The sequence below is a fragment of the Gymnoscopelus microlampas genome (genome assembly GCF_963454915.1).
Source record: "Gymnoscopelus microlampas genome assembly, chromosome: 19".
In the NCBI taxonomy this organism is placed as follows: domain Eukaryota; kingdom Metazoa; phylum Chordata; class Actinopteri; order Myctophiformes; family Myctophidae; genus Gymnoscopelus; species Gymnoscopelus microlampas.
In genome coordinates, this window is record NC_139956.1 from 4,412,408 (window position 1) to 4,437,812 (window position 25,405).

The 25,405-nt window shown below is 41.5% G+C and overlaps 1 protein-coding gene across 1 annotated transcript in view; it reads left to right on the forward strand.

Annotated features, from left to right (window-relative positions):
• mtm1 (myotubularin 1) overlaps positions 1-25,405 on the forward strand; it is a 28,872-nt gene that overhangs the window by 2,015 nt on the left and 1,452 nt on the right. The window contains exons 2-15 of the mRNA XM_084043420.1: positions 7,358-7,436; positions 9,651-9,723; positions 10,515-10,609; positions 12,406-12,516; positions 13,266-13,367; positions 13,982-14,065; positions 14,415-14,564; positions 15,412-15,597; positions 17,257-17,439; positions 17,814-17,969; positions 19,506-19,553; positions 19,777-19,869; positions 21,848-21,961; positions 23,163-23,339. Coding sequence (XP_083899546.1) covers positions 7,380-7,436; positions 9,651-9,723; positions 10,515-10,609; positions 12,406-12,516; positions 13,266-13,367; positions 13,982-14,065; positions 14,415-14,564; positions 15,412-15,597; positions 17,257-17,439; positions 17,814-17,969; positions 19,506-19,553; positions 19,777-19,869; positions 21,848-21,961; positions 23,163-23,339 — 1,629 coding nt within the window. The 5' untranslated portion in view covers positions 7,358-7,379. The remainder of the gene's footprint in view (positions 1-7,357; positions 7,437-9,650; positions 9,724-10,514; positions 10,610-12,405; positions 12,517-13,265; positions 13,368-13,981; positions 14,066-14,414; positions 14,565-15,411; positions 15,598-17,256; positions 17,440-17,813; positions 17,970-19,505; positions 19,554-19,776; positions 19,870-21,847; positions 21,962-23,162; positions 23,340-25,405) is intronic.

Genomic DNA, 25,405 nt, shown 5'->3' on the forward strand with positions numbered 1-25,405 from the left:
GGTATGGATACTCTCGTCATAGGCGTCCCTTTTTTGGATTATTTTTCCTGACCCAGAATTAATTCTATGGTGTGGCTTTTGCATGTTGGCTCTGAATCTGAAGTTGTAAGATGTCAGAGATGGAAGAAGTACTCAGTTATGTACTTCTTTATGAAAGTTATGAAATACAGCTGTTACAAGTAAACGTCATGTATTCAAATTTTACTGAAGTAAAAGTATCAATACCACACTAAGTAAAAGTACTGCATTCAAAATGAAAAGGTATAATTGTTTATGCATTGTTTATATAGTGTTTGTTCAGTAACAGGGGTCTCTCCAGCTCTTTAATAACAGAAAATACATTTTCAGGTAGGTTGCAAAATTTCAGCCAATTAGAGGAGACTAGAGTACCAATTTATCAGCTTCATTTCTATAGTGTTCCAGTTCCAATTCTCTCTGCTCATTTATTTGTGTCATCACTTCCAATTCCCCTAGTTTAATCTATATCCTGACTGAGTTCTCTATCCTGATTGGATACAATTGATATCCCGACCTAAAAATGTATTTTATGCTTAATAAAGAGCTGGAGAGACATGGAAACTGCTGTTACTGAACAAACACTCTGTAGCAATGATTAATATCTGAATATAGAGCTATTTAACACTTTAATTTAACCAATTAATCACAGGAAAATCACCTACCCTACTTTAATGTTGTAATGCATTAATATGTTCATTACTTTAATGTTGTAATTAGTAATGCATTAATGGGTTCATTAATTTAATGTTGTAATTAGTAATCCATTAATGTGTTTATTACTTTAATGTGGCAGCTGATAAAGCTGAGGCTGATTTTAATGACTATGTGCTGCTGGGTAGATTAAGTGCAGTACTTGGTTAGGCTGCTTCTCACCACTGTAAAAGGTCAGTTTTAACTTTTGGAGCATTAGATAACTGAATGCTGATGATGACTGAATGCTGGGTCCTTGACATGAAAAAAGTTTGAGAACCACTGATATTATAGCAACATATATATATCGTTTTTTTAAACTGTTAGGATTTAGAAGACATTTGTAGAGTCCCCCAGAAGCTAACATTTGAGTAAAACAAATTCGCTTTAAAAATATATATATATTCAAAGATTTGCACACATTTTCACGATTTTTCAAAAATAGCAGATATACAAGCTCATAGTGCGGTGCCGCACTATGAGCTTGTATATCTGCTATTTTTGAATTTGTGACTTTGTTCAGTCCACCCCATTGTTGATCAGCTATTTTCACATTCTTCATTGTAAGTGATATTTAGATAAATGTGTTAAATAGCTCTATATTCTGATAATTCTGCATATATAAAGTGTTTGTTCAGTAACAAGAGTCTCCATGTCTCTCCAGCTCTTCAGTAAAAATACATTTTCAGGTTGGGATACCAATTGTATCCAATCAAGAGAGAACTTACAGTTCTAGTGAAATTCAAAGTGATGACACAAAGAAATGAGCAGACAAAATTGGAGCTCTCAGCTGGTACACTATCAAATTGAAGCTGATAAATGGGTACTCTCTCCTGATTGGCCGACATTGGCAATCCACCAAATGTATTTAGTCTTTACTGAAGAGCTGGAGAGACGGGGAGACCCCTGTGTTTATTGAATAAACACTCTATACTGTCTATAGCATACATGGGCAACTGGCGGCCCGGGGGCCACATGCGGCCCCCCACCTTAACTTGATGCGGCCCACAGGTTAATATCAGAATACTGATATATTATTGATTTCAGCTGTTACAATTCCAAACATGCAAACATGACCCGCTTTAATTACTTCAGTCTATATTAGTAGCTTAATGACTAGTATTACAATTCTATTGTCTTTTTAATGTCCAATGTATTTGTATTAGAAGTTCATAACGTTGACACAAGTATAACTAAATGCATTTGAAATTAAATAAAAATGTTATTTTTCATTCCAATTAAACTAAATTCTAGATTCCAATTCAAAAGTGCGACGCGTTTTGAGCTTGTAGATCTTTTTTTCTGAAAAACAACTAACCTAAAAGGGGACGGGTTCCCGGATTGAAAGCTATAGTTACATATAGGGGTATCTGATCTGTTGCTCTGTGATATTAACGTGGCAGTATGACATTATATACAGTACATAAGGTGCTTGATAGATGCATCATGCACATGGTAAAAATAGCAGTGGGACGGGGGCAGTAAAAATAGCATCAGATGTAATAACAGATATTATGGTGCATAGTTTATCAATGAAACCAGGCCAGTTGAAAGCAGCAGGCACCAGGGTTGATTTTGACAGCAAATTTTGATTTAGTTTTAGTCTTTTGAATCAAATTCCATTTAGTTTTAGTCATATTTGAGTCATCTGAAATGTTTTAGTTTTTGTCTAGTTTTAGTCGACTAAATATCATAAGATTATAGTCGACTAAATCTACAGTTGATTTAGTCGACTATAATGTGTTTTGGCGGTGCCTTGATGGCGTCGTAATGGCTGATTTTTACACTTGGTTGCATGCTGAAAATAGCCGATCTACAAGCTCACAACGCGTCGCGCTGCGCCGCGTTGTGAGCTTGTAGATCTGCTATTTTCAGAGCGCAACACCCGAGCGCAACCAAACATAAAATGACTTGTCTTTTAGTTCTACTGGATCTCTTCTCCTCTAGTCCCTCACTGACATTTTAGTCTAGTTTTTATTTGTTGACAAAATTGTCAATATATTTAGTCATAGTTTTAGTCATCGAAGCTTAGTTTTTATTTAGTTTTTATTTAGTTTTCGTCAGTGAAAAAAGGTAGTCGACGATTATTTTTCGTCATAGTTTTAGTCGACGAAATCAACACTGGCAGCAGGCACAGAGGATGTAATATGTCATATAGTCATGTTAACGTCACTGTTGGCCCCGGTGGAAACCTTTTTTATGTCCAAAAAAGCATAACTTTTCAGGAAATGTAACAAAGAACCTGTGTTCTAATAGTCTGGTGTGTCCAGACTGTTGCCTTCCACAGTTTTCAAATGTTTCCCCGGTCATACAGTCTGGGACTCGGAAGCTCTGATGATCATGATTAACCTGAAGCCTATTCTACAAATGTCTTCTAAATCCCAACAGTATTCTGAAAGAACGTATGTTTCTATGTCAGTGGTGCTCAAACTTTTTCATGTCAAGACAAGGACCCCCGAAATGATATGTATTTGGCCGCCGACCCCCATCTCAAAATATTTTGTTTTCTTTAAAAGAATATGTATATTCAAGGATTTGCACACATTTTCACGATTTTTCAAAAATAGCAGATCTACAAGCTCGTAGTGCGGCACTATGAGCTTGTAGATCTGCTATTTTTGAATAGCCAAAGTGTAAAATAATGCTTTTTTAGCGATGTGTTGTGAGCTTACTTTTATGTGGCATTGTCATATGTAGTTTGAGTATACAATAGGGCATTCATTTATGGGAGGGGGAAAAAAGAGTAGGTGGTGCTGGAGGGGGGGTATATTTATGCCAAACATCTCACTAGTCTGTTAAATGATCTTTTAGCCGCAGTGCACGCCCTCCTGTGAGGGTATATAAGGACATTGTCATTGATAGATTGATTGAATGTTACTATTGACAGTTTAATTAAAAGTGCAGCTGTACATAAACAATCAATCAGGATCATCACAAAAAAGACAACAAAGGAAAGGATTGTTTCCATTGTGGTCCATGTAAACATTCATCATCTATACAGGCAATAATACAGCAAACAAAAAATATGCAGTTCAATCAATTCATGTTGATTACTTTAAAAGGAGATGGGGGGGGGGGGGATGATAACACATGGAGGATGCTTCTCACAACAAGAGACGTGGTGACACTCGATAAAGGAGTGGAACACATTTAGCTAAAGGCCAGACCGCAGTCACAGCACCAATGCAACTAGTCACAACTCCATGCATGCATCGATACAGTTTTGGTGGAGTGATGGGTTGGTGTCACATACGTACATTATAGAAAAAAACTACATTATTTTTCTGATGTCTCTTGTCTCGGTGCTTCTGACCCAATTCAGTCTGGATGGTGGTGCACTAGTGTTGATTTTGACAGCAAATTCCATTTAGTCATCTGAAATGTTTGAGTTTTTGTCTAGTTTTAGTCGACTAAATATCACAAGATTATAGTCGACTAAATCTACAGCTGATTTAGTCGACTAAAGTGTATGTTGGCAGTGCCTTGATGGCGTCGTAAATTAATGGCTGATTTTACACTTGGTTGCATGCTGAAAATAGCAGATCTACAAGCTCACAACGCGTCGCGCTGCGACGCGTTGTGAGCTTGTAGATCTGCTATTTTCAGAGCGCAACCAAACATAAAATGACTTGTCTTTTAGTTCTACTGGGTCTCTTCTCCACTAGTCCCTCACTAACATTTTGGTCTAGTTTTTATTTGTTGACCAAATTGTCAATATATTTACCGGTAGTCTTAGTTTTAGTCATCGTAGCTTAGATTTTATTTAGTTTTCGTCAGTGAAAAAAAGGTAGTCGACGAACGTTTTTCGTCATAGTTTTAGTCGACGAAATCAACACTATGGTGCACCAAGACCAGCGGTCTTCAAACTTTTTGTCAGGCCAAGGACCCCCTTAGCTGAGAAAGAGATGAAGCACTTCATATGGGATTTGTGTTAAATGTGTGCTTTCAGACATTTAACCACTTTAAGCCTCAATATTTGTAAACTTGACCTTTTTGGCTCTGTTCTTGGTCTGCAGACCTCTTCGACAAAAAAATAGCCAATCTACAAGCTCACAATGCGTCGCGTTGTGAGCTTAAAATTGACATTTTCTGGCTGATGTTTCCCCCCAGAATATGGGTCCTCAGCATCCCTGAGGACGCCCTGTTGAAGACCCCTGACCTGGCCTATAGACTGAACTGGTCTAGCGGAGTCCCTGATTTGCATTGTTTGTATTCATTCAAAGCATGTTCCTGACCAGTCACACACACTGTGTTGTGTTGTGATGACAGTTACAGTTCACCTTACATAATGCATACAAACATGACATCTGTCAGGGCAGTGGTTCTCAAACTTTTTTCAGGCCGTGACCCCCCAAAATAATCATATTTTGTGAAAATAGCCGATCTACAAGCTCACAACGCCTCGCGAGGCGTTGTGAGCTTGTAGATCGGCTATTTTCACAATTATTGCCTCTTTCTTAAATTCTTATGTTATTTGACAATTTGGCCAATGTTTTTGTTTTATAGTTTGTTTATTACCTTTGATGCAGTAAATGGTATTTTCTTTATATGTATTAAAAAGGTCTTAAAAGTCCTTAAATTTTCACTTCAATATCATCTGGGGACCCCCACAAAATCATGTGGGGACCCCCCCCCCCCTGCGGGTCCCGACCCACAGGTTGAGAACCACTGGGTTACGGGTTCAGGAGCTACTAGAGCGGCTACTAGGTTCGATTCCCGGCTCCTCCTGCTGTTTGTGTGTTAGTGTCCTTTCAGTCTTTCAGTGGTACCTTGCATGGTTTGGCTCTCTTCCTACATCAGTTTCTGGAGAAAAGAAATGCTAGGTCTGTTTGTCTGGTAAACTGGTAAGACTACACAGGTCCGTCTATCATGTGTTTATGATGGCAGGCCTTTAAACCACTTCAAATATGATAAGAATGTGACGGACACATGAGTCTGGTTCAAGTTCAAGAACTCTTGGTCGAAGTGTGTGTGGAATGAGAGAGAGAGAGAGAGAGAGAACGAGAGAAAATACAGCAGCTCTGTCTGTGTGTGTGTGTGTGTGTGTGTATATGTGTGTGTGTGTGTGTGTGTGTCTCATTTGGGTCGGTTCCCTTGTGTGTGTGTGTGTGTTGTTGGTTTCACATGTTCATTTGGGTCGGTAACTCGGTATTCAAATTAATATTGCGGTGCAACCCAATATAGAGACGCTTTGACACTTCAATTTGAACAAGTGGTCTACATGCATCATTAATTGATTGGTTTGTCAGATGCGGGGTGTGTATGTGTGTGTGTGTGTGTGCGTGCGCACCACAGTAGTTCTCTCTCTCAATGGGTGCGTTCGGAAATTACGCACTGGAGCACACTCGCCTATTAGTTTGTATTGGCCAGTGCGCTCAGTGCTGTATTTTCGAACGCGCCCAATGTCATCCTGCTCTGTGCTCACACCTGCGTCCCACCACTTGATTGCTGGGAATGTTACTAAAAGCATGCATTGCTGGCATTTTGCCAGCACCGCTATATTGCAGATCGGCACACAACACCAAAATCACATATACTGTATCAGTATGCCAGCAACTCTAGTACGTCTGAACAGGGTTTATTGCATTTGTGTACACTTTTGCAATGCCGATGCTGAAACGATGTTATGCAGCTGCAGCCCTAACACACCAAATTCTCTCAGTATTTTACAGTGTACACTACAGTAACAATTCCCCCACACTGTCTGTATTGACACTGACAGCATATACTGTATGTTCACTCATCCAACCGACTAAGTACCATTTTATATTCATTATTCACACCAGATCAGTAGCGCACACACACACACACACACACACACACACACACACACACACACACACACACACACACACACACACACACACACACACACACACACACACAGAGAGCGGTCCATGCTTATCCACTTCACTACAATGAAACATTAATGTGAGTTCGCCCCACACTCACATGCTGCATGGTTCACATTTGATCCTGTGGGGTGCTGTTGTTGTGGGGCTGCTGGGCAAATGACACTAATGTGAATGAGTCGTGTTTCATAGCCAGGATAACCATAATAAGTGTGTGTGTGTGTGTGTGTGTGTGTGTGTAGTATGATGCTGCTTTTCTTTAATGTGTGGTGACTGGGTGGATATTAAATCAGTATCACGATTCACGATTATTTTGCGCTCGGGTGGCGCAGTGGTAAAGCAGCTGACGGGTTATAGACTACCATGCAATTATCGCGGGGCGGGTGAAGCGGGTCAATCCACGGAAGAAAAGAAAAACACCAAAACACACCTCTCTCTCTCCCTCCCTCTGTACCTCTGTCTCTCTCTCTCTCTCTCTCTCTCCCTCCCTCTGTCCCTCTCTCTCTCTCTGGAAAGCAATTGAATGGACTTGCTTGTGTGTTTTTTTTTGTTTTTTTTTGGCAGGTTGTGGGATTGGCTGGGTCGTTGATTTATATTATTTTTGTGGGACGGGTTGGGTTGGGTTTCCGGGCGGGGCGGGTTATGAAAACACCTGACCCGCGCGCATCACTACTGCTAAGCATAACGAATACATTGGGGATAAAAAGGGTTAAAAAGCAAAAAAAAGAATCAGGATTATTTAAAACTTTTACCTCGATCACAGTTAATGAACACGTGATCTGTTTTGTTTCTTGTAGAAGCAGCTCCAGTGGTTGAGTGATGGCCTCACCCATCTCCATCTACAACTCCACTCTAACAGACACCAACAGCTCCAATGTAAGTGTACACACACACACACACACACACACACACACACACACACACACACACACACACACACACACACACACACACACACACACACACTCACACTCACACTCACACTCACACTCACACTCTCTCACACACACACACACACACACACACTCACACTCACACACACACACACACACAGAGTAACCACCAATCCCCATACAACGGCTCCAGTGTAAGTTGGGTTTGTGTCACGCTGGGCAAGACCTCGCCGGTTGAGCGTCTAAACGGAAGTACCGGAATTTGGCGGAAGTATCCGGCCAATGAAATGAATGACGTTGAGGCTTTACAAATATGTTTACATTCTCCGTGCATGAAACGAGTGTTGCGATTGGTTGAAAAAATATAGTTTCGGGGGGAAATACATAACGACGGACGTCCTGCCACTATAGACACACTCTCTGCATTAGGTCGTGACCAGGCTTTTCTCCTCGTAGATGAGTAAAGGTTGGAACCAGACTAGGTGTGTGTGTGTGTGTGTGTGTGTGTGTGTGTGTGGTCAGTGGCAAGCGCCAGCAGGAGGGAAAAAGTGAAGGGACATTAGTGTGTGTGTGTGTGTGTGTGTGTGTGTGTGTGTGTGTGTGTGTCGGGGGGGGGTGTTAGACGGTGAGGTCATGACATTCACTGTCAGTTTTGGTGAACATGACGTCACTGAGCCATGGTGAAAAGAGGCTCACCGCTCACCTGAACACATCTCTCTGTTTTTACTGACCGACATCACCAGACTATGAGAGCCTAGTATCATAATCACCTTATTAGGTGAAAACTTAATTAATGAACTAACTATAAGCACTAAGTAGCTCTGGATGAAGACCATGTTGTAAATGTAATGTTCAGACTTTCTATTTAAGGGACATTCAAGCTTACTCTGCAGTCTCGGCAGTGGCTCAGGGGTAGAGTGGCCGATGGGAACTATGAAGTTCCCAGTTCGATCCCGGGCCCCCCCAGAGTTAGTGTGGAAGTGTCCATGAGCAAGACGCTAAAACCCCTAATTGCTCCCGATGACCAGGTTGGTGCGTTGCATGGTTTCCTACGTCATCGGTGTATGAATCTAAAGCGCTTTGGATAAAAGCGCTATGATCACACATGCCATGATGCACTTTGATTCCACAGAGGTACAGTATAGTTTGATGGAATTTGTGCGTGCGCTCTCTGCTCACACTTTAGCTGACTGGGGGGGGAACAACTTAGTTCCCCCGTATATAGTTGCAGTATCTGATCCCTGGCCAGTCAGTCTATCATGGCAGCACTTCATTCTACTGTAGCAGCCTGAGCCCCGCGGGCCATCTGCTGTTCTCACACCCACAGCCAGTTTACAAAGAACAACTATTTGTTGTGTATAAATAGCCAGTGGTGGCTCACATTCTTTACTTAAGTAAAAGTGTCAATACTGCAATGTAGAAATACTCTGTTACAAGTAAAAGCCCGGAATTCATGTACTTTTGTAAAAGTACAAAAGTATTGGGATCAAAATATACTCAAAGCACCAAAAGTAAAAGTGCAAAATGTTTGAAAATGGCAGATCTACAAGCTCACAACGCGTCGCGATGCGACGCGTTGTGAGCTTGTAGATCTGCTATTTTCAAATAGCCTAGGTATAAAATAGGGCTTAATTAGGTTAATGTATGTTTTATGATATTATAAATTGGTGGAGTTGAGAGAGCAACTGCACGTAGCCAGTAACAGAACGGTCATTGCGGCGAGAAGTGAGCATGCAGCCAATACACCACGATTGCGCAACACAATGGGAACGGTGGGGTGCAAAAAATAAGAAACAAAATAGAGCAGCGGTCGGCAGGATCGATAAGTCGATTGCTAAATATTGGGGGGACATTCAGGCCCTTCTGACCGGAGCCTATGGTCAGTGGTGGACAAACTACTCCACTCCAGTACTTCTGGAGTCTAAAGTATAGATTCTCCTGGTCAAATATTACTCGATTACAAAGTTGCTCCTCTGTCAAATCTGTGCTGACCTGGTTAAAAAAAGAAAATTCAGAACCAATCTCAGAATGAATTTCACTGGTCCGTTAGGGTTCGGATCCATCATTTTGGACCTGTGAAAACCTCTATTTAATTGTACTTTATAAGTGTGTGTGTGTGTGTATGTGTGAAAACCTCTATTGTATTGTACTGTATAATTATTTGTGTGTGTGTGTGTGTGTGTGTGTGTCTCCGCAGACATCCAGAGAGTCTTTGAAGATGGAGCCGTTAGCAGACGTAGCTCTGCTGCCAGGAGAGGAGAGAGTCATAGGTGAGTGTGAAGTCGTCCAATTAATTGATTATAAGAATCACATTTAATATATTTAAGAAATATTCAACAATTGATCATTTCATTTAAAAAAAATCTATGAAAGTTAGGGTAAGTGATATTTTTTGGTTAAAACAAAAAGTATTTTGTTAAAAGGTTAAATCACTATATTCTGATAGTAATCATTGCTATAGAGTGTTTGTTCAGTAACAGGAGTCTCCATGTCTCTCCAGCTCTTTAATAAACAAAACAGAAAATACATTTTTCGGTAGGTGTCAAAATCTCAGCCAATCAGGAGAAAGTACCCATTTTTAAGCTTCATTTTTATAGTGTTCCAGTTCCAATTTTGCCTGCTCATTTCTTAGTGTCATCACTTCCAATTTCACTTGTTTAATCTGTATCCTGATTGAGTTCTCTGTCCTGGTTGGATAAAATTGGAAATGAAACTGAAACGAAAATGCATTTTCTGTTTAATAAAGAGCTGGAGAGACAAGGAGACTCCTAATACTGAACAAACACTCTATAGCAATGAGTACTATCACAATATAGAGCTATTTAACACTTATTTTAACCAAAGAAAATCACTTACCCTACCTTTAATGGTCGATCTCTATTTCGGGCACGTCAACATACAGTAGGCAAAACTTATTAAAGAAAATGGTAGATCTACAAGCTCATGTGACACGTTGTTAGCTTCTTGTTTTGGACAGGTTTAAAGTTTAATAATTCAACGTGTGTGTGTGTGTGTGTGTCCTCGTGTGTGTGTGTGTGTGTGTGTGTGTGCGTGCCTGCAGATAAAGAGATCATCTACATGTGTCCATTCAGTGGAGCGCTCAAAGGAAAAGTATTCATCACAAACTACAGACTGTACTTCAAGAGCTCAGACGCAGTAAGATATGCACACACACACACACACACACACACACACACACACACACACACACACACACACACACACACACACACACACCACACACCACACACCACACACCACACACACACAGGTGTTGTTCTGACAAACATGACCTACACTGCCCTCTTGTGGTCAGAGTGAGCTACTGGGTGTACCGACACATTTGAACTCCCAATTTAAAAATGTCTCCATACTTTTGTTCGGTTGCTTGCAAGTCGATGTAGTTTTCAGACATTGTAATCACAGATGCTCTGGTTTAATAAACACCACAAAACCCACTTAATAATGGAGCTAAATATCCTGCTCACTGGTGTAGTAGTTATCACACCCGTGACCTGCACACATTGTGCGTGCCAAGTTTTTAAATCAAAGTATGCCAAGAGGTGGCGACGCCTTGTGAGTTTGACTGAAAGAGACGAAGGTGGAAACGTCTCACTGCTGCTGTGAATGAAAATCGGAGCATTTTAACCCATGCGAGCTCCCCTCTTGTTTTTTCATGATTCTGTTTTTGCAGTTTGGCTCTAAGCACCAAAAACAGAGGATGTGTGTAGTGAAAATAGGAATTGAAAAAATCCCTAAGAGGTAACACATCCTAAATGTTCAAGTCAATGGAGGACAAAGTACTTACATTTCCTCTTTTTTTTGTCGACACACATCATTAAACGAACGCTTACGCGCTTCGGCTAAGAGCCTTCATCACAGCATTCAACAGACGATGTGCGTTAGTGTTTCTTTGTATATTATTATCAACCACACTATGCAATCATCATGCAATCAGCCGATGTGACAGGAGCTGCCATTGAGTGTGCATGTAGTAGATCCCATACGGATATAGCTTGCACCCGATTGGTTACTTCCTTCAAGCAGTGGTGGAAAAAGTACTAAAAGGGACATTGGTCTGTAGACACAGAACCCCACAAATCTAAAGAAGAAACAGTATCTGTATTTTACCATTACATGTCAACAGTGTTTAAATGTGTGAACATGTTTGTTTTTCGCTGTGTAATAGTAATGTATATCGTCTCTGTTGGGTGGAAAACCAAAAATGTCCAAAACCGTTAGCCTGGCATTGTCCAGACTGATAACGTGGATTCACTCTCACGTTCCTCCCCGGTATCAGTCTGGACTTCGGCCCAATAGGGAGCGAGTATGAGAAATCAGAAAATGATCAGGCCAATCAGTGACTGCATGCGTTTCAACTGCTGTCGGTACAACAGTGAAAAGCATCAAAATCATTTTCTGATTTTCTCATACTCGCTCCATATGGGCCGAATTCCAGACTGATACCGGGGAGGAGGAACGTGAGAATGAATCCACGTTATCAGTCTGGCCAATCCCAGGCTACAAAACTACTTTGTTACATTGATTGATTGAATATTTTATTAGGCAAAACATAAAACAGCACAATTACATTTAAAATGCTTTGTCTAAAAGGTCCGATCAAAACATTCATTGCGGTCTTGTTTCCAATGAGGTCCTTGGTATTCAATTCATAGACATATATAGTGGCACCACAGTTCAAATATCAACACAAAAATACAGAAAAAGATAACACTATGTACAAACAAAAAATAAAAAAAGCAGGGGGAAAAAAATTATAATGCTCTATGTACAAAAAAGGGGGGGGGGGGGGTCGTCTGTCTAACAGGGAAATAGTACTACCTCCTTTTCAGGACGTTAATTTACGAAAAAACACAAAAAGTTAGAATATGGAGTATCGTGTTAGTGCGGGACATAATCATAATTCATCATTTAACCGTGTTTTTCTCCAGGACGTGGCGGTGACGCTGGACGTACCGCTGGGCGCCATCTGTCGTGTTGAGAAGATGGGCGGAGCTTCCAGTAGAGGAGAGAACGCATACGGCCTGGACATCACCTGCAAGGTGTGTGTGTGTGTGTGTGTGTGTGTGTGTGTGTGTGTGTGTGTGTGTGTGTGTGTGTGTGCGTGTGACATTTATGGTGAAAGAGCGCATGGCGCCACATATGATTTACAGATCAAACACTCATCGAGGTGGATGAGCTAAAGTGGTTTCACTTTTAGTCTTAGTTTCATTCATTAGTTTTCATTCTAAGTAAAATAATAGATAATTGGTGTTTAGGAACGTTGTACATCGTCTTATCGTCTTTTATGTGTGATTATCAGGACTATGAGGAATGTGAGGTTTATAAATGGATCGTTGTGTTAGTTAGGGGTCCTTGAGGGAGTTCCCGGGGGTCCCCAGCTAAATGATAGAAAGTTAGGATCCAAATGGACCCATAGGTCTGTAACTCAGAAAGTGTTCAAATGGAACCAAATGGACCCTAACTTTTGGTTCCATTTGAACACTCTCAGAGTTAAATTAACATTGATTTCACTGTATAAATTGTGGTCCCAGAGATAGAAATGCCATTACATGGGGGTCCGTAGCCTAATGCATGTCAAACTGGGGGTCCTTGAAATTAAAATGGTTGAGAATCACTGCCAGAGCCGTAAAAGTGTGTAACTGTGTGTGTGTGTGTGTGTGTGTGTGTGTGTGTGTGTGTGTGTGTGTGTGTGTGTGTGTGTGTGTGTGTGTGTGTGTGTGTGTGTGTGTGTGTGTGTGTGTGTGTGTGTGTGTGTGTGTGTGTGTGTGTGTGTGTGTGTCGTCATCAGGACATGAGGAATCTGAGGTTTGCGTTGAAGCAGGAGGGACACAGCAGGAGAGACATCTTTGACATCCTCTTCAAATTCGCCTTCCCTGTCTCACATGGACTGGTATGTTAAACATCATTGACAACAACTGGCACACAGAGGCCAGCTGTCGACGCTCTAATGCTGGTTTCCCAAACCATGGGTCATCGGTACCCATTTGACGGTTGCAAACCCATTTTTATTGGTCACAAGTTGTTTTTCATTTACTTATTTTTTTCCAAAAGAAAATGTATACACATTAGTGATGCGCGGGTCAGGTTTAATCATAACCCGCCCCGCACGGGAGGCCAACCCCCCCCAACCTCACACGCGCGAGAGAGATGGTATTCATAATGCATTTTAGAAAGTTTGCCAGAGACAGAGACGATATTCTGAGCATGAATATGAGTAGGTGTAGATAAGCTATTTTCAACAAAGAGATCGCAACTCAACTCAAAAATATGTATAGCATCAAATGTAATAACACATGTGAGTACAGATGGTGCATAGTTTAAGGAAAATATCAATCAAATGAGACGGTTAAAAAGTAGCTGATATAATAACAACCATCGCAATGTGTACCGTCATATAGCCATAGATTTGCGGTAGACTGTAGAGGGGGAAAAAGGAGAGGGCCAATAAAAGAGTGTAAACTAAATGTTGTGTTGTGTCTGAACCTTGTGTCCATGTCTCTGTAGAATATGTTTGCATATCTGAGTCAGGAGAAATATGAGGAGAATGGATGGAATGTCTACAAACCCATGGAGGAGTACAGAAGACAGGTGAGAATCCACACCACTCACAGCTCTGTTCCACTATTTTCCACAGAGCCTATTCGCTGAGTTAGAGAGTTGAATGTCTTTGAGGCCGAGACGCAAATTATCACTTTATTTTGCCAGTGTTCTTTCCGTTTGTCTTGTGGGGATATCTGTATTGTTCTTTCCTCTTGCATACCTCGAAAAAAGCCAAATAAAATATAAAGCATACAAAAATAAACATTAAAAAAGTGCTCCTCAGAACACAGGTCTCCGCCAGGTCAGGTAGGTTATTGTGGGCCCGCAATGTTCAAACAAGTAGGGCGTTAATGTTTTCACCCGAAAGCAATGCATTCATTCCCATTGTCTCCCGTAGGGCTTACCTAACGACAAGTGGAGGATCACCTTCATTAATAATAAGTTTGAGCTGTGTGACACCTATCCCACCATCCTGGCGGTCCCCTTCAAAGCCACCGAGGAGGACCTGAAGAGAGTCGCCACCTTCAGGTCACGATGTCGCATCCCCGTGAGTCACTGAGCTTTTTAAAATCTGTGCTTCTCAACCTGTGGGCCGGGAGGGAATTACACACAGACCTCTGAATAATTGGAAAAACACTACTAATATTTGCCCTGATGAAGACCAGTTCTGGTCTAAAAACATGTTGGTTTTGACATGATTAAAGTACTTTCCTCTTTTTCATGATTTACGTAGTTGCGTGCCACAGTGCCATGCACCGAAAAATGTCTGATCTATATTATTTTCGGCTTTAGCCTTACGGTTAAAAATGGCAAAAATATATATATATATAAAATGGCACTAGTAAAAATGGCTGTCCAAAAATGTTTTATGCCGTCACAAGTATAGTACTGTAATTTCCGGACTATAAGCCGCTACTTTTTCCCCATGCTTTGAACCCTGCGGCCTATACAACGGTGCGGCTAATCTATGGATTTTTACAGCTAACGGCCACTAGGGGACCTTCTAAATCTATGGATTTTACGCCTGCGGCTTATAGACCAATTATTGAGACTGGATGCATGCAGGTGATTGTTTCATACAATTAATTCTCAACCTGTTGTTTCGGGGTGCAGCTGGTTTCAGCACACCCCAACCCCCTCTTGTGTGTTGGCTAGTGCTGCGCGCCTTAGCGAGACCTGACAGAATGGGTTTGACGCTTGCGTAGTATGACGGTTGCAACCAGTGTGACGTCGTCTGTTAAGGGGTCTATAGTCCAGTGCGGCTTGTATATGTACACATTTGTTTTTTTCCCTAAATTTAGCTGGTGCGGCTTATATTCAGGTGTGTGCTTTATAGTCCGGAAATTACGGTAATAGAAACCTGTGTGTGTGTGTGTGTGTGTGTGTGTGTACAGGTGTTGTCGTGGATCCACAGAGAGAACCAGGCGGTAATCGCGCGGTGCAGCCAGCCGCTGGTCGGCATGTCCGGCAAACGCAACAAAGACGACGAGCGATACCTGGACCTGGTGAGAGAGGCCAACAGCACCGCCAAGCTCACCATCTACGACGCACGGCCCAACGTCAACGCCGTGGCCAACAAGGTAACAACACCTGTGTTTAACTCACTGTCTACGACGCACGGCCCAACGTTAACGCTGTGGCCAACAAGGTAACAACACCTGTGTTTAACTCACTGTTTTCACAAACAGTGGGTCGGAATTCACGATTTTGTAACCCATTTTCCACCCAGTGCCAAAGCCTAAGCTAGTAATCCTGGTCGCCACTCTCCCTCTGCCAGCGTGGGGAGAGCCCCTAACCGAGCTCATGGTCTTGAGTAAATATGTCCTTTTTTCCGTTTCCTACATTTAAAAAAGAAATGTATATATTATTTCAAAAGTATTTTGTGAATAAAATGAAAAAATCTAATAATTACCACAAATAAGTAAAAGTAATGAAAATAGCAGATTTTTTTTTTTTTTTTACAAAAACTATGACTAAATACGTTGACAGTTTCGTTGACAAAGAAAAACCTAGAAGAAAATGTTTGGGAGCGTCTAATGGAGAAGAGATCCAGTAGAACTAAGACAAGTCGTTTTATCAGTGGTTGCACGAGGTTGTGACACTCTGATAATAGCCGAATACCCATCAGCTAAGCATAAATCAGGCATTACAATGCCATCACGGCCCGCCTACATACATTTTAGTCCACTACTGTATATCAACTGTAGATTTATTCTAGATTTGATTGATTGATGTACTTTATTTAGTAAGACATGAGAACAACAGTACATGGAAGTACAAATTCACAATACAAGGTCTACTAGAGTGTTTTACAGTGCCTACATAGAGTCTGTCATTTCCTTTTCTATTATATGTTGGTTTGGTAATCTCTGTGTTAAGGATAAGAATTGCCTTGGTAGAATTGTGAAAGTTGCCTCCAAGGTAATTGGTACAAATATGAACAGCCTTGGACTTCTCTTTAACAGACAAGTGCTCAAAAAAGCCAAGTCCATTCGCTCAGATACCGCTCACCCACTTAACAACAAGTACAAACTCCTTCCTTCGGGCCGTCGCTTGCGGACCCCCAGTGCCACAACAAACAGGCACAAACTGTCCTTCATTCCTATTTCTATCGGCAGTCTGAACTCTGTTATGGAGAAGCCAAGTATTGCACCTTACACTTTGCTCTTTATGACCTAATGTGAACTCTCTGTACCGGCTACGGATGTGTTACTGTTCTGTTTTTTACTGTTTTTTTTATTGTCTGTTTTAATGTTGTTGTACTGCACTGATGCTATATGCTGCAAACCAATTTGCCCCTCGGGGACACTAATAAACTTGAACCTTGAACCTTGAACCTTGAACCTACTAAACTGGAAGGCTCATAAAACACTACGCTTGTTTAAAATGAGATCCCCACGCACACAAATCATGATGACATATAAGAGACAGACACTACTATACAGAACGTCATACAATCAGCTTACATGTTACTGGTATGAAAAATACAAAATATGTACAAGAGGAAAGAAAAGAAGAGTTCGTGGAGAAGGGGGGTTAGGTTAAGACTTTGATATCTTATGATATTTAATTAGTAGATGTATGTAGATGTACGTTGTGCCTAGAAAGAAGAGTCTAGGACGTGTGGAGCACTGTTTCACACAAAGAGCAAATGTAGGAATTGGGGCCCATGACAAAAACATTTCAGAGGTGAGATTTTGTGTTTGTGCTTCAATCCATATGTGTTGTTTTTTTCCCAGGCTACAGGAGGAGGCTATGAAGGAGACGAGTATCAGAACGCAGAGCTGGTTTTCCTGGACATCCACAACATCCACGTGATGAGAGAGTCTCTGAAGAAACTCAAAGACATCGTCTATCCCAACGTGGAGGAGTCCCACTGGCTGTCCAGTCTGGAGTCTACACACTGGCTGGAACACATTAAGGTATATAGGTCAACGTGTGTGTGTGTGTGTGTGTGTGTTACAAATCGTTGGTATCAGGCAGAAACCTTTTATCTCCATATTCTAACCTTTTGTGTTTTTTCATAAATGAACACCCTATACTGTACTTGATCACACTACAGCGTCACACAAAAGCATCAAAAGTAGCAGATCTACAAGCTAGAAAACGCGGCACAAAGCAACACATTTTGAGCTTGCAGATCTGCTACTTTTGCCATTTTCGAAATTTGAATCATGAAAAGTCGGCCCCGACAGAGACGATATAATGTATTTATGTAGTTTCTATAGTTGGTGTTCTCAAGAGCATTACATGCATGTATTTATGTGCATTGTATTTTATTGTGTTTTTTTTATAGCTGGTGTTATCGGGAGCGATCCAGGTAGCAGATAAGATCTCTTCTGGTAACTCGGTCATCGTCCACTGTAGTGACGGCTGGGATCGAACCGCCCAGCTCACCTCTCTGGCCATGCTGATGCTGGACAGCCACTACCGCACTCTAAGAGGGTTCCAGGTCAGTGGATCCTGCTCTACTAGAGCCAGTGGCTGATATCTGGGTCTTTATTTCACCTTTAGACATCGGAATCAGAAGATTCATGCAGCCGTGAGGAAGACTTCAGCCGAAAATGGCATTTTTATCCTGTCAGATTGGCAGATCGACAAGCTATTTTCAGCAAAAGCCCTCCTCACAATAACAGAAAAACAGAAAAGACACTAGTATAGATGCCTGAGGGACTCCGGTCACCCATATAGGGTTCAAGTGGTTAACCACTTTCACCCTGGTCATTATAGGTGACAATTTTTTAGTGGTGCCAACCGCTCTATATCTGACTTTGTCTGTGTGTCCGTGTGTCTGTGTGTCTGTCCGGACACACCCGGACATTCTTATTGGCTGGGCTATAAACAAATATTGATGACAACATCAATACGGGGCTCATCAAAGGCACTGCTTCCTTCACAAAGGGTGTGATTTTTTTGTATTATTGTTATTGTATATACTTTTTTTTTTTGTTTGACAAAATATGTGACAAAACCTCAGTAATCAGTCAGGTGATCAGGTCTATGCCGGTAGTTTAATAAATGTTTAGCCGGCAATATACAGGCATTGTTGTCATTGTCTCATCTCATCATTGTGTGCGTCAGAGGCGTAGCGTCATGGAGGCCACTGAGGCCATGGCCCGGTCAGTAAAGACCCGGCCTGCCCTGTCTAGCTGCTCAAACTGCAGGGCAAGATTCCCCAGAAAAAAATAATTTTGCTCCGACAACAATAGATACGTTACCGCAGTTATACGTTGGCTGCCCCATTCGCACCTTTTACAAAGCTAAAGCTACCGTCTCCTGCATAACAATGGTCCATGTGTGACCTGTTAAGTACCGTAGTCTGTAGGAGGCATATAGGCTATTGTCAGATCATGTCCTAAGAAGGAGTCCAAAATAGAATGAATCCTGGAGTAGAGTAGGCTATGTCTACATTGCAGTATTGATACTTTTTACTTAAGTAAAACATTTGAGTAAGTTTTCCACCACTGAAGGATGGTAGAGTGTGTTGTTAATGTTGCTTAACTCATTCCCTGCCTAGAACGACTAAAACGACTTCTGTCCATAAGCCATGCCTGCCAAGAACGACTAAAACGACTTTTTAAAAAATAAAAAAAAATAAAAAATATATATTTTTTTTTAATTTTTTTTTTTTGATTTTTTTTTTTTTTTTTTGACCCAAAGACCAAGGAGATATGATTTTTCGAAGATATTTACTCCCATCCACTTCCTTGTTAACTTAAAACTTAAAAATTCTGTATCTCGGCTCCTGAGTACTTTTTTTTCTCAATGAAAAATATGGCAGTGTTCAAACGCGGCCAGAAATAATTCTAGCAGTGAATGAGTTAATGTCGTTTAATTAATGAATTACTCTTTTAAAAATCGCAGGGGGGGGGGGGGGTACAGATCCTGCCCGGTCAACATTAGAGTCCACGCTACGCCAGTGGTGAGCGTTATTGTTTCTAAACAGTGTAAATGAGATGTGTAACATTGTGTGTGTGTGTGTTTCTAGGTGCTCATTGAGAAGGAATGGATCAGCTTTGGACACAAGTTCACACAAGTAAGACCATGCATATTCATATAATACTCATTGTAATAAGTCATTTAATAAGATAATTAATTATGAGACGATCATTTTAAAATGAATAATAATGGTAATATTAATTAATGAATAATGCCGTTCCCCTCTGTATGGACATTCACATTAATAGATCAATGTGTGTGTGTGTGTGTGTGTGTGTGTGTGTGTGTGTGTGTGTGTGTGTGTGTGTGTGTGTGTACAGAGGATAGGTCATGGTGATAAGAACCATGCGGATCAGGAGAGGTCTCCTATCTTCGTCCAGTTCATAGACTGTGTGTGGCAGATGAGCAAACAGGTAGGAGAACCACTGACAGAAAGTAGGTTTCAATGCTGTTGGGCAGAAACAAAAACCTCTTATCTCCACATTTGAACTTTTTATAATTCTATGTAAATTAATGCCCTACGGCAGTGCTTTTCAACCTTTTTCGTGTCAATGACCCCCAAATTGACACATATTAGCCCACGGACCCCCATTTGAAAAGATATGCCATGGACCCCCGATAAGAGAAGATTTTTACGGGTCTAGCAGTGATTCTCAACCATTTTAATTTCAAGGACCCCCAGTTTGACATGCATTAGTGCTACAGACCCCCATTTAATGGCATTTCTATCTCTGGTAGATCTGCTACTTTTGCCGTTCTTCAATTTGAATCCTGAAAAGTAACAGTTTTTCTCCACTCCAATTATTTGACAGGTTTAGTTACTAGGGATAGGGAGTCAGCACGGTGTCCACCGGACAGTTTTGTCAACGGGGGGAGGGGGGGGGGGGTAGTTGCGCGAAAAAAATAAAAAAAAGGAAGCTCTGCTTGCAAATTCCGCCGATTTTCGCAGTTTTTTTTCCTCTCACCGTTTGGTGAAGCCCCCAAGGTTGGTGCCCTGTGCTGCGCTGCTTTTATCCGCCAGATTGGGACGTTCACGCCACGGCATATTTTGCACCTTCACGGTGCGTTCATCATCGGTGACGAGTGCCTCTAGTGCCTCTGCGTGCACGCAGCGAGGCAATGCGAGGCGATGCGAGACACGCACACAATGTCCTCTCCCCCGCCGCCTAATGGCTGTACATGGGGCCGACGCATGCTTTAGCGTGATTGTGGCTTCAGGAAGTAAATTCCTAGTCTCGATCTCCAGGCTTTTATTTTTTATTTTTGCTAAAAAATAAAAGCTTGGAAATTCCTGTCCCAGCTGTTGGTACGCAAAAGCGCCTTGCGTCGTCTGATGTGGTGCGCATTTTTTATTTTGGGTGCGCATGCGCACCTGCGCACCAGTTATGGGCACCCCTGGATATTGAAATGGTATGGTTTACCTCACACCTGTTTTCTCCAGAAAGCACTGCTTGATTCTGCAGCCTTCATTATCACAAAAGGGCTTTTTCCCCCCAGCTTTACGTTAAAATATAAATAATTATTATACAACCAGCTAGACTGCTGGAGAGAATGTGGAGATACTATGGTCGATCATGCACATGACTTTTGGTCTTGTCCTGCAATTCAACCTTTCTGGAGGGAGGTAGCAACACTTATCTAAAAAAATCTGGGTTTCAATATCAATACTACATTTGAATCTTTGTATCTTGGACAAACCCCGGCTGGACTGAGTCAGGATGACTCTTATAAGATCCTACTTGCAGCAAGCAAAAAAGCTATCACAAATAACTGGTTGCAGAAAAAATGCCTTATTATGGGGCTATTTGTCAGTATTGTGAGACACTTGCATCTCCTAGAGCAGATGTCTTATTCTTTGAGGCTCCAAAAGGAGTTGGGTGAAAAAAGATGGGGGAAATGGCTGGACTATTTAGATAGCGGGCCAGCTCTCTGATGATGGCTGGTTGCATCCTTCCTATTGTATTTGGTCTTGGATCCTGTCAACATGTTTCTGCTTCTATTACTGGTACCGAATGTCCCATGACCTCTTTTTATTTGTTTGTATGATCTGTATGTTTTGTCTTATTTTTACTGCATTTTTTCCTGCTGATTTTTTGTACTATTGATTGTATGTTATATTTTGAAACCTGAAAATAAAGAGTTAAAAAAGTATATATTAATAATTATTATTATAAAATAAAGTATTTGCTAAAACCAATACATTATTTTGATATTGATGTTGCATGTTTAAGGTCCATATTGTCGATACCAACATGATGATCGATTAATCGTGCATCCTAGTTACTTGTAGATTTGAGTGAGTACTTCTGGCTCCTCTGGTGCAGAGGCTGTTTAAATGTCCCCTCATTGTCTAAATGCCTTTGTGTCTTCTTTGCTCTGTTGTCGTGGCAGTTCCCTACAGCATTTGAGTTCAATGAGCGCCTCCTAGTGACCATTCTGGAACACCTGTACAGCTGTCGCTTTGGCACCTTCCTCTACAACTGTGAGAGTGTACGAGAACAACAGGTAACACACACACACACACACACACACACACACACACACACACACACACACACACACACACACACACACATACAAATCTAATGTCACAAACATATGTATATTCTCTCAGAGGTACATCCTTGCATGGGCTTGTTTTCCTAGCTCACACGTACTGTAGTCTACATGTGTAAATAGGTTGGCGTGAATCAGCTGCTGTAAGGGGTTTGTCAGGGAAGAACAGGTGAACCAGCTCACATCCCAGGTCGTATCACCCGGAGGGTAGTACCAAGCCACGCTCTGACCATCCTCAAGTCTAACACCAAATGCCTTGATAGGAGCTTTCTCCACTCTGCTATCACAACATGGAACAGCCTTCCCCCTGCGGTTGTTGGAGACATTACATGAAGTAGTGTTCATGCCTTTAAGAAGAGGCTGAACAAACACCTCCTCAGTATGTGACTGTAATCCCATGAAGCTCAAGGACATTAAATCATCAAACATTCAGTTTATACATACCCCTGACTGAGTAGCTGCAGATCAGTGATAGGTTCTTTGAATGTTTTTTTCATAAAGCCTGTATCTGCAAAAGCTTAATATATATATATTTTTAAATGATACTCACCTCCCTGCATAGTAGCAAGCTACCCAATTTAGAGATTGACAAGTACATTAACCCATTAAGACCTGGAACGCATCTGTGTCACTTTTTGATTTGAGCTAAAAAACATTATTTTACACTTTGGCTATTGAAAAATCTTGAAAATGTGTGCAAATCTTTGAATATATATATATTTTAAAGCAAACATTAACTCAAATGATTGCTTCTGGGGGTCCCTGGAACAAAATATTTTGAGATGGGGGTCTGTGGCCAAATTCATATCATTTTGGGGGTCCTTGACATGAAATAGTTTGAAAACCACTGGTATAGAAACATACGTTTTCCAGAAAACCGTTGAGATTTAGAAGACATTTCGCAGAATCGGAACCTCAGGCCTCAATGGGTTAAATTAATCAATACGACAATAGCTCCTTTAGGAATTTCCACCACCACAAGTTTGTTTTCAATGTCATTACACACCAAATCCAAAGCCCTTTAGTCCTAAGAAAAAAAGGGGGATTAAACAGCTTCTCTCTGATTTACCTGCTGTCTGTCTGTCTGTCTGTCTGTCTGTCTGTCTGTCTGTCTGTCTGTCTGTCTGTCTGTCTGTCTCTCTCTCTGTAGGAGGTGAGATCAAAGACTGTGTCGTTGTGGTCTCTGGTGAACAGCACCAGTGAGAGCTTTCTGAATCCCTTCTACACCCCGGAGTCTGGCCGCGTCCTCTACCCCGTGGCCAGCATGCGCCACCTAGACCTCTGGGTGACTTACTACATCCGCTGGAACCCACGCATACGCCAACAGGTTGGTGGTTGTGTGTGTGTGTGTGTGTGTGTGTGTGTGTGTGTGTGTGTGTGTGTGTGCATCTGATGTTGACAGGATGGATTCACCACCACACTGAAAGACCACGACAACAATGACAATAAAGACTATACTGCAGAGTCCTGCAACGGGAAGGGTACCCACGGATATCCGACGGGCACCAAAAAGTGACGTTGAGTGCCGGGAATCTCCGGGAAGTCAATCTTTTTTCTCTTTTTTCTTTTTTTTTCCACAAGGGGCGGGGGGCTAGCGCAGCTCTGGAATCACCCATGGTGACTCTGAAAACGAAGGGACAGATGGATCACCGTGCCAAAAAACCTGGCTCCCGTCCACTCCCATTCTATCTCCTTCCAAAAAAGACATATTTCCTTAACTTTTTACAGTGGGGAAAACGAGTCATTTTTGATCCGAGATCACTCCGCCATGGGGACTGGCGTGAGAGATGTTATTGTTCCAGGCGTTAGTCAGGACCATCCACCGTCGTGCACGCATATTATTGTTTACAATCGGGTGCTCGTCGTGGAGTCTGCAGCTGTAAACAGCGTAGCGCTACAAACGGTGAGATCTCTGGCACTCAACGTCACTTTTTTAAATAAAACTCTGGCACCGAACGGGTGAAAACGGTTGAAAAATATACTTGTATGGTACTCGGTACTGAACTAAACGCTGGTGGGTAACATTTTATTATGAAAATCGGCACTGTTTCCACCCAAACAACGTCACTTGTGTAACTTAACACAGCACGCCAGCACAGAGCACGCCGGTCAGTTGTCTTAACTCACAAAAACACATTGAACATCCTGTTCAACCTTCAAATTAAAATCATCTGACAACGTAAACAACGACACGTGTATGCTCATTCTCGCTCGTGGCTATATATGGAAAACTCGCTCCTCCGTTCTTCACTTGACGTGCAGATGTCTGAACGAACCTGAATGTACCGCTATTGTTGAAGGCTGTTATCTTGTGTTAAAGGCATTTTAACACACTTTTAACTCATTCACTGCCAGAATTATTTCTGGCCCGTTTGAACACCGCCAAGATTTTTCATTGAAAAAAAAAAAGTACTCAAGAGCCGAGATACAGAATTTTTAAGTTTTAAGTTAACAAGGAAGTGGATGGGAGTCTATATCTTCGAAAAATCATATCTCCTTGGTCTTTGGGTCCAAAAAAAAAAAAAAAATGTTGGGGAAAATTTTTTTTTTTTTTTTTTTTTTTTTTTTTTTTTAAAAGTCGTTTTAGTCGTTCTTGGCAGGCATGGCTTAAAACAGAAGTCGTTTTAGTCGTTCTAGGCAGGGAATGAGTTAAATCGAGTGACTGTCTGTAGGCTACTGTATTTACTGCATGTAATCACGGGTAACGGGGCGGACAACGGGTCCATTATTTGACGGGCGGGGCGGATCTGGTTTGTATTTTTGATATAATCACGGGTGACGGGTCGGTCTACGGATCTGATTATTGACGGGTGGGGTGCGGGTTGTCAACATTGTACCCGTGCAGGACTCTGCTATACAATGTGCACACGTTTCTCTCAATATTAAAACCCGGTCTGTTGACGATCCGATTTTGGAGACTCCTAGACAAGTGCTACTCAAACTCTTTCATGTCAAGGCAAGGACCCCCAAATTGATGTCACTAACGTAAAAAACGTAATTATTCCCGTTTACCAATGCTGCCACTGACGTAATTAAAACATTTAAAACATGTTGTTGTTTTTTTTATGAAAAAAAAACAAGATATCGTCATCTGAAGATTTGCTGCTCCATTCACCTCTTTGTTAACTTATTACTTAAAAATCCTGTATCTCGGCTCCTGTGTACTTTTTTTTTTACTATGTATATTTGGTCAAGACATGCTATTTTCAAAGGCAGACAATTAATTTGTGAAACCACACAGTATAACCCTCAGTGATTATCAACCATAAGGGGATCGATCATACTGGAGATAAATATTCTGTGACTACTTGAAAAAGGTAAGAAAATCAAAAAATCGCTGGCAGTGGGCAAACGTGGCCAGAAAAAAAGTCTGGCAGTATCTCTTTCTGTCTC